This window comes from Macrobrachium nipponense, chromosome 10 (assembly GCF_015104395.2).
Source record: "Macrobrachium nipponense isolate FS-2020 chromosome 10, ASM1510439v2, whole genome shotgun sequence".
Taxonomy (NCBI): domain Eukaryota; kingdom Metazoa; phylum Arthropoda; class Malacostraca; order Decapoda; family Palaemonidae; genus Macrobrachium; species Macrobrachium nipponense.
This window is the reverse complement of record NC_087204.1, coordinates 48,123,424-48,133,423: the sequence shown is the minus strand read 5'-3', so window position 1 is coordinate 48,133,423 and position 10,000 is coordinate 48,123,424. Positions and strand designations below refer to the sequence as shown.

General features: G+C 35.3%; 1 protein-coding gene across 8 annotated transcripts in view; it reads left to right on the top strand.

Annotated features, from left to right (window-relative positions):
* The window catches only part of LOC135223606 (ankyrin repeat and fibronectin type-III domain-containing protein 1-like), a 682,119-nt gene that overhangs the window by 524,517 nt on the left and 147,602 nt on the right, over window positions 1–10,000 (top strand). For 7 of the 8 annotated variants that reach the window (XM_064262185.1, XM_064262189.1, XM_064262193.1 and 4 more), the window contains 2 exons: window positions 7,184–7,409; window positions 8,103–8,123. In XM_064262185.1, the coding sequence (XP_064118255.1) occupies window positions 7,184–7,409; window positions 8,103–8,123 (247 nt within the window). The remainder of the gene's footprint in view (window positions 1–7,183; window positions 7,410–8,102; window positions 8,124–10,000) is intronic. The other variant, XM_064262188.1, reaches the window with a different exon arrangement.

Here is a 10,000-nt window from a genome sequence, read left to right as displayed (position 1 = left end):
TTGAAAACCATCAAAGTTAAAAGAATAACACGACTATGGACCAAGTTATGAACATTGACAGCTCAGAAATTCTTTTTATCTTGATTCATCAGCACTATCTCTGGGAAGTTAACTTGTAGAAGGTCATTTCATGTATGTATATGCTCATCTTCACCACATTCTGTTTAACCGTTCTTGAAGTATCCCAGCGGGCAGGCATACACAAACACACACAGCCGCAAGTAACAACCTGCTCCTCTTCCAACTTCGTTATCGGAGATAATTACGAGTGTATCTAGTTCTTTACAATTCATTTTCGTGATGCTTTTGGGCAGAGCAAACGCAATTGTTCCATATTGCAGAAGTTGTGCAATGAGCACGCATTCATTTCGCAAAACCAGGCGTTTGCAAATGACGCGAATTATGATTGTTCTTGGTGCGTCTTGAAAGTCGTCCAATTAAGACTTGAAATGTGGCTATGAAGTCTACCGCAAGACTAACACACAAACCACCCTCCTTTGCCTGTATTTTTCTGACATATTCACTGTTGTTTTAGGCAACTATGTATTTTTGTTTGCTGAATGGTTTAACTTCTTTGATTGTTATTATCATTCTCATCTAAACTTTACCGCATTTTTCGGCCTCTTCCTAAATTGACTCTGACTCAGGTTTGTTCCCTGTGAATGTCTGCATATTATGAATAATAATAATAATAATAATAATAATAATAATAATAATAATAATAATAATAATAATAATAATAATAATAATAAATAAATAAATAAATAAATTAATAAATAAATGTTTCATGGATGACTTGGAGAATTGGAATATTGGCCTTTTTGTTACTTGACATGAAATTTTGGGTTTCTGAAACTGAATTTATTTTGGCCATTATGACAAGTCGAAATTGGACATTGATTGCAGAAGTATGACAACGATATTGATAAATATATAACAGTGTGTGATAGTGTAATATGTAATGACAAAATAACCAAGTAAGCTTCTGATAGTAAAATGAGACACTGATGACATCTATAAGTATAATTAATTTTTTTTTAACTCCGTTTTCCTGTGTTTTCATTTCCGTAGCCCTCGGAAAGCACATTACCCAACGATGTTAAAAAACCAACAACTGTTCGTAGACCTTTTTATGTTCTATAGACTGAAATATAATTGCTTGTAGTATCTTTTAAATTCTCCCATCCCACTTGGCCAGCTGCCGCAAGATTCGTGTTTTTATTATTATTATTATTATTATTATTATTATTATTATTATTATTATTATTATTATTATTAAGTGATGGTCAATATCCGCATCCAACACCAGTGTCTTGCTTCAGACTGTCCGGTGTATTGTAACGTCTGGTGGTTGGATTGGAGCATAATCCTCCGCCCGTCATGATTAACTTCAGTGATATTGGCATCGGATATTCACCGTCAGTTCCAGAGTAACAGACAAGTTCATGGCGTGAACCTTCAGAGCCACCTTTCTTAGCCGTGCACCTTGAAATGGTGATTGCAACTCATTTTCCACAGCGTCGCAGTTGAAATGCCACGATGTCTCAGTGGCCGGTATCGGAAAATGTCCGTTTGCCTTATCGCAGGACTTGCAGAACAGTCGTCCTGGTGGTAATATCACGGATGCTCATGCTCATTAGATTGAAGGGAAGCTGCCATGCGGCCTTCAAGTACCGGCCTCATGTTCTCGCATACATGAAACTTGTTTATTTCTCGTCGTTTACTTCCTTTTTAATCGGAGAAATATCCTTATTCCCACTTTTGTATACACCATCTTTCTTGGGCTGCTGTTACCTATACTTTTGCCTTTTCCAAGTAAGGATATTCTGTTCTTGGTAGGCTGGGTTTATTTTTAAAAACGCGCACTAATAATCAAACTTATTATCAAAAGCAGCTTATCATTATGACTCTTCTACTTCATTGCCAAACTGTGGTGTCCACCTAACTAACACCTGTCATGGATAATGATAATAATAATTTAAAAACATCCCCTTCGGCATTTTGTAGTTTCCCAATAAGAAGCATCGCTGAGCCAGAGAAGCGAATAAAAATAATAATAATCATAAGGATAATAATAATACTTTATGTTTACATTTAAGTAATGGTGTATATATACATGTTTTATTAATATATTATATATATATATATATATATATATATATATATATATGTATATATATATATATATATATATATGTGTGTGTGTGTGTGTGTCGCGCGTGCAACTGTAATAGCCACAATGCCCTCTTAACTTCTTGAATTCATTGCTCTTTTTTGGATACGCTTGTCACTACAAAGCCTGAAGATCCAAGTTCAAAGAACTTGGATCTTCAGGCTTCGTAGCAACAAGCGTATCCAAAAAAAGTGCAAAGAATTCAAGAAGTTAAGAGGGCATTGTGGCTAATACAGTTACATATTTATCTGGTAAAAGTGACCAGTAGATTCTACATATTTACATATGTATATATATATATATATATATATATATATATATATATATATATATATATAATATTAATTTTTAACGCCTTCCTGTTAGACCTCATTTTGCCAATCTGCCGGATCCAATTAGCATTAATTTCAATTTATAGGTTCCCTGAATAACGTTCTTCATTGCCATAATTGTTTTTATATTGTCTTCAGGTATGTTTTATAAATTTTTTTTATTTGCTTCCTTTTTTTAGTTGGGGGTCCACAGCACTGAGTAGTACGCATGCCATTGCATTTGAAGGTTATTTTCCAATTATGTGCATCTTGATTCCATTGTTTTCGGTGGTATGTTACTTCACAATATCAATGAGATTTCTTTTAAATCAAATGTTCATGTGTTTGTTTCATTTTGTTTCTCACTGACAGAATACATGAAACCCAATGCTTTGTTTTATCATTATTTTCCTTGGGCAATTGTTTTCTTGTATTCTTGCATCTTTGTACTTGAAGTATGATCTGTAGCTCGTTCTGTGTGGATCTCGGCAAAGTATACTACAGTTTGTCTCATCTGAATTACAATCCATTGACCTGTGGTCTTGGGTTGTGTTATTGATTCATTTTTTATTAGAAGGCGAAAAACCATCTTGTAACTTATAATCAATTTCGCATTTAAATATGGAAAGGAATCTCTTTGATCATAAGTCACAAATCTTGATGCGATCGATACGGCAGACTGGAAGCAGAGGAAAGCTACAAACTCGTCAGGAAACGTGGTAATGTCACTCTTGAACTTGAGCTTCGCTAATGATGCCTCAGCAGCTTGGCGAAGTGAAGATTTTGCATCTTCACTTCATTTCTCACAAAATTTTGATTCATCAGCTCAATGGACTTGTTGTAGAAAATGTTTTTATTTAGCTCGGAATTGTTACACATAACTTCGAATAGTACGTTTTAAAAGTGTAATAATTATGTAACTAATACACTCTGCGCAGCTGAGAATGTTACTTGAACACTTAGCCCTGGTAACTACGACTGATGCGTTGCTTGAAAATATTGTGGCACGGTATAAATTGTTTACTTTCCTGTATCCGGAAAATTTCATGAAAACTGATGATTTTTCACGGACTAATTTCATCATTGAAGATCGGTAACTAGCTCGCAAGAGTGTATGATAGGTTAATGTGATTTTAGAGGGAAAAATAAACGTCATATGAAAATCATAAAAAGCCTTTTTATTAAACACTAGTTTCTGAATAATTTGCAAATTTGCTGTAAAGACATAATGGAACGTCGAGACCGGATATAAAACCATCTTCAGGATTTGAATTATAGCAAGATGACAAAAGAAATTCTTTAAATGTTTATTATATTCTTAAGTTTTCAGCCCTCTCTTGTGCATCAATGCCCTTACAATCTATGGCATTTATGTCAATTAAATCTTGTTATCGCTGTATAAGACCAATAATCCTTTAGTTTTCCCCTTTTTAACAATATCCTCAGGTGGTGAATAATCTTTAAATCTATGGGGTTTAATTATTTTGTTAAAAAAAAAAAAACGAAGGTTCTTCCATTGAAGCCAAGCCACTGGGTTGTGTAAATAAATAACGCCATATGATATACACCTAGAGAGAATTTGATACAGCATACATTTCCCATTGCGCCGAACAGTTCGTAATTAATCAGTCGATGTGTCTTATAGATATGACAAACCAAAACCTTAGTTTTTAACTTCCACTTCACGCAAGTTCTTACACGTTGAAAGTCTGATTTAAATCTTATACTTAATACGTCCTGCATGTATGATTTTATATCAAATTATTAAAAGGAAAGTCACCCAAATTTTTATATTCTTCAATATTCTTGTACCGTAGAAATTTGGAAGGTAATCATTTTGTTATATATAGTTTCTTGATATGCGGGTTCTATAAGGTGTTTCTCTTCACAGCAGGTGGTATATTTTACTAAAGGCCGCATCTGCTGCCTAGAGATAGAATAATAATAATAATAATAATAATAATAATAATAATAATAATAATAATAATAATAATAATAATAATAATAATAATAATTGTACGTAGGGCTTTCTCTTTCTCAGTCTGACCAGTATTATTGGTTTTGTTTGTGGTTTACTTGTGTGGCCAATAAAAACGGCGATGGCAGAGTTCCACGATTACGGGCTGCTCTAGGAGCAAGAGCCTGTGCCAGCACAAGGCTGGCTTAATCTTCAACGAGTTCCACGATGTACTTAAAAATATAAGTGGGTTTATGATCGAAATACTAACAGCGATAATCAGAATTTGAATTGGCTTCAGTATCCCAGTTGTTGGCCATCTTTGTGATCTCAGTCATCACGCTCTCTTTCAGTTACGTGGCAGCAATAAAAGCTTGTGAAGCTGTCTATGAAGTACTGGAAAAAAATAAAAACTTAGTATTATTCTTTTAAACTGACAATAAGAAATGCTGCAGGAATAGCGGAAAAGCATTAGCTTGTAGTGGTGAATTACAAAAACAGTATAATCACTCGGTCAGGTTTCACACCTGAAGTAATGATGTGATTTGCTTAGACGGAATTTCCATAGTCGGAAGATAAGTATCTACGAAAATTTTCACCTGGAAGAAATCCTGGAAAGATTTCAGACTTACATGAACTCACTTAATTGATATCGTGATTTGGTTTACTGTGAAGTGTTCTGAAAGGGAAATTAACGTTGCATCTTGCATTTTGCAGGGGATTGTGGTGCTTAGCAAAGAGCAAATGAAATTAAATATTTCCCGTCATACTGCCTCCTTCTAGCGTACCAACCTGCTTTAGCCCACTCAGGAACATATCTGGGAACATCCATATGGATCTTGCTATGGAAGACAATGTCAGCAAAAACACTGACAGTTAAGGGTGACAGTGGGTCATGAAGGTGGTTCAAGTTCCTCAGACCTGCATATGTTGAGGATTAAAAATCACAAGACAAAGATTTAGGCCTTGACTAAACCTATGGAAAGCAGCTGGGTAAACCATTTCATGGCACTGTGACCCCACCAGAGCTAGCTGCAGACTAATTGAGACTATAGCATAAGAGAAGAGTCACACTAGAAATTCAGATGACTTGTATTTTGGGAAGTAACAAACAATTCATTGTGCTAGAATGAGATTGGATTGTACCTGTACTGCCAACCTGTTAGTAATATTAATTTTAAAAGCAGTGAGGTTGTTGTTTGACCAAATACTTGTCAAGAGCCTGTCAGCTGCAGTAAACGAGGTCATGTCCTGCCTTTACAGTTCTTTCTCATGGTCCATTGTATTTTTATGACACTTAAAGCACTTACAGAAACTATGATAGATTGGAGAAGAAGATAAACAATGGCTAAAACAAAAGTAGGAAGTTTTAAGTAAACTTGGGCACTCTTGGACATTTCAATTGATCTGTGAAAGCTAGAGATCGTATACCATTTACTTGTATATTATCATGATACATGCAGCAGAAGATAGTCCAATATTCAGCTAGCTAATAAATACGTATGACTTGCATTAATTACCTGAGAGGCATCGGGAATGCCCCATGGATCCTGGATGACAGTACTGTTAGTGGATCACATGCTCCCCTTATTAAATGTAAATATTCGTCCAAACAGCAATATTTGCACTTGTATCAGCAATGGTTTGTAATGTACGTATATTTGCATGTCATTAATGTGGAAGAGTCAGCCCACGGGAAAGGAACCATTTGCAGAGCCATGTACTCTAAATCTGGACGCCTGTACCTATAGTGAATGAACAAGAAATCGATATTCATGTCACTGTTGGTGAATTAGCATAACTGAAAGCATTGTCTAATGATAACGATATTAAATAGAAATTGTTCAAGATTATGGAGTTTGTAAGAGAAATTCCCTGCTTAGTTTTTTACAAGTATGTTTCTGATTAAAAGAGGAACCAGAAGACGTGCTGAAATATAGATGGCAAGTTTTCAAGATGATGATAATGTGCACTAATTTGTAAAAGTATAATGTACGTACTCAAGTATTTTGTGAAAAATATGTTAAGTTGATTAGCGGGTACATCTGAAAAATTGTTAGCTCTCTTTTAGTACTAAAGTTGTGAGGTATTTGATGTTTCAAATCTGAATAAAAGAATAAAAGTTAATAAGAAAGCTTCTGTGCAATAAGGAAAATAACAGAAACAGTCTACTGAATACATTTAGGGTTGTGAAGTGGTCAAATTTAATCTTAACAGGCTCTTCTCATTAAAGGTACCACATGAGTGTATCATTTATAATCCAGACACACAGGGCTGAATGTCATTTGATATGACAGTAACGGAAGGTCATAATTTAATAGGCATAATGAGTCTTAATAAAATTCGTTGCGGTCTTATGCAAAAGTTATGATGACACCTATACATTAGTTTTTGGTCTTACGATATTTTTTTTCGTTTGCTTTATATCTTCCTACAAGCGATTTAATCTGATGATTTTAAAGTTAAGAATGGCATGAAAGAGTCTCCCCGCTGAGTGGACAGGGAGAGGTGACAAAGTGCATAGAAGGTAAACACAATGGAAAAATGTCAGAACCTTTTGGCCTTTTTTTTTTCTTCTTCGTTTTTTTTAATACCAACTTTCGGCCATTCTAGTATAGATATTTTCTCAACTGGATATCCATTATGGTAAAAATGATAGCCATTTACTGTAGGGCATTTTGATTTCGTTTGCGTTTTCTTATATTATTACTTGGAGCTTAACTGTTGTTCTTTTTGTTGCAGACAATGGTGGAAGCGGAAGTGAACGAAGCAGCACCAGCAGGCTGTCCTGTGGAGATGGGGACCTGTTGGGACTATCTCCTACAAGTGGATCCCCCGGGGGACTAAAAGTCCCCGGGGCTGTGGCTGCCACTTCTGGAGGCCTCGGCAGGATCGCCAGATTGCTGGTGAAGGACACCTCTCGCAGTGCCGAAGACTCCTTCAGGAGGCGGACCCATTCCTTGGAAAGGTACGTTGTGAGAGGTCGCGTGGGCACTGAAACCCAAACTGTGCCCCCTTCCTCTTGACCTCCCCTACATCTCTCTCTCTCTCTTGACAGACACATACAACCCCTCGTCCACCACTCTGATAGTCTTAGTCCTCATACACGTTAAATGATAGTAGCTTTAGATTGACTATTGGCACCACTTTGATAAAGAATACACCGCTCACTCACAAGAGTTTCATGTTTTGATCACACCACACCACTGCACTTTTCTGGCATCGTTTATGAGCACACACACCTCAAAGTTTCACATGTTACAGGTGGCACTTCCTTTATATGATAACCTTTATCATTAAAACTGTTGTTACTGTAATTTTGACTAAGCTTTTATCCATATTATTATATTAAATCGATATGCCATTCATTAGTTAGTACTTCTTCGGAACTGTCTTTAAAAATCCCCCTTTTTTCTTTTTAAACCAAAATGTCGTTCCCAATCCCCATTTTTGAGTATGACCATCATTATGATTGCCATCATCACCATTGTTATTGTTATTTTTGAAAAGTGAGACGTATTTAGCATTTTGAATTTGACCCCAACTCACCTTGTCCATCCCCTTTAGATAATAAATAAAAATTGCCTGATGGAGATCTGGGATCTAATCAATGTTCATTATTAATGTCGTTTTCTCCCTCCTTTATTTTGTTTAATCGAAGACGATTCAGAGCTCGCAAGGGGTATGTTTCACCATAGAGTGTGTGCGTGTGTGTGTACGTTTGTGAACCATGTTGTTTCTTGTGGTGAACCGACAGTTTTTTTTTTTTTAACCCAGTGTTATGGATTGTAATTATGATTATGATTATGGATATGATGATGATATGGGATTTCTGACCACACTCCAACAAAGGGCTGCTGCTGTTATTAGCATTTCCATATTTCACGAACCGTATTTTTTCCCTTTCTCTGTTTTCATAAATAATCCAGGATTAAAGGCTGGATGAAATCGGATATATCTGGAATTGTGCTCATTTTGGCAGCTCATTTGGAGTCGTTCAGTCATCGCAGTCAATTGTTATGGCTACGTATGTCATTTCTTTTCAAACTCCATAGCAGATTTATACAGATGTTTTCTTTCAACATGATTTTGAAGCCCTCATAATTTTTCAATGTTGTCTGCCACTGAACCATAACAACATGAAGGCTTAATGAATTCGCTGTCTGCCTTTTCATCAATTGTTATGAAACTGTTTGGTGGTTAGTTGGTGTGGTGGTGAATGTCATGTCGTGATGTGTTTATACTCATTTTATTTCACATTTTTTTGCAGCCAAGATGTTCAGTGGTCCCTCATAAAACAGTTATTTAATTTTTTATAACAATAACTTTTTTGTGTGTTTTAGGTTTTTACTTAAAAGGCACTTATTAACCGCATGCCTCAATGCTCTAGATGATGAAAATAACTACTTTTCATTCATAAACTTCCATAGTTGCTAGAAAAATTAACCTTAAAATTAATTCATCTTAAAACTGAAGTGCTCTTTCTTACATTTTATTCATTTTTCTGTTTGGGTGAAGGCGCTCTCCGCTAATCTGAACATAAGCCTCAGTGAAGGCTTTCCTGAATTAAAAATACATTCACAAAATAACACTTCTCCTTTTCCCTCTCTCTTTTCATTTGTGAATTTATATGAAATTAGTCTTTCAGCAAAGAGCGATCGACCTTTAAAAAAAAAAAAATTCTTGTTGGTGGATCTAAAAAGGAGCGAAACTCGCCAAAGAACGTATAATGCTGAGGGTAAAATTTTGAACTCTTGTTAATTACGTACCTGACCTTATAGGAGAGCATAAAATGATAATTGAGAGAGAAAGAGAAAGAGGGAGAGAAATGAGAGAAAGACTGATTTTAAAAATGCCTTTTGTTGCGGACTTACATTGCAAGTTTTCGAAATAATTTTAGGCAGGAGTTCGGCGGAGTAGTGTCCAAAACGGCCATCAGGGAAATATGACATGCTGAATTGAGTATGAATGGAAGGGTACGTCATTCAAGTAAGATGATTATCGGGATAATTTGTCGAGTAAATGAAGCGAGAAATACGAGGGAAATTTAAAATTAAAATTGTTGATTTTGTTAAGTCTTTATTTGTCTGTGAATTTATGGGTACGCAACAAATTTAAATTTCTGTTTTTTCAGTCGATTTCATAAAGTAGGTCAATTTTTACATAGTACGTCTACTGATTCGTGCAATGATTTCTAACGAACTTAGTATCAATGTTCATCTGAAACTGCTAAATATACGGCTGTTTTCGTTTAATGGCGTTGGAATAGGTTAAACACCTAAATACAATGTTCATCTGAAACTGCTAAATATACGGCTGTTTTCGTTTAATGGCGTTGGAATAGGTTAAACACCTAAATATATATGTCACTTACATTGATTGTAGCTAATTTAGGCAATAAATACTTGTGACGACTTTTGAATATTTTTGCTGTTTGATGTTGGCAAAATAGACGGTGACATTTTTGTTTATTTGATAAACTGTCGCTCACATTATCAGGATGATATTGTCCAGTTTTTCATATTTTAGTCACATGTCAAAAGCATTTTAGTAATTAAA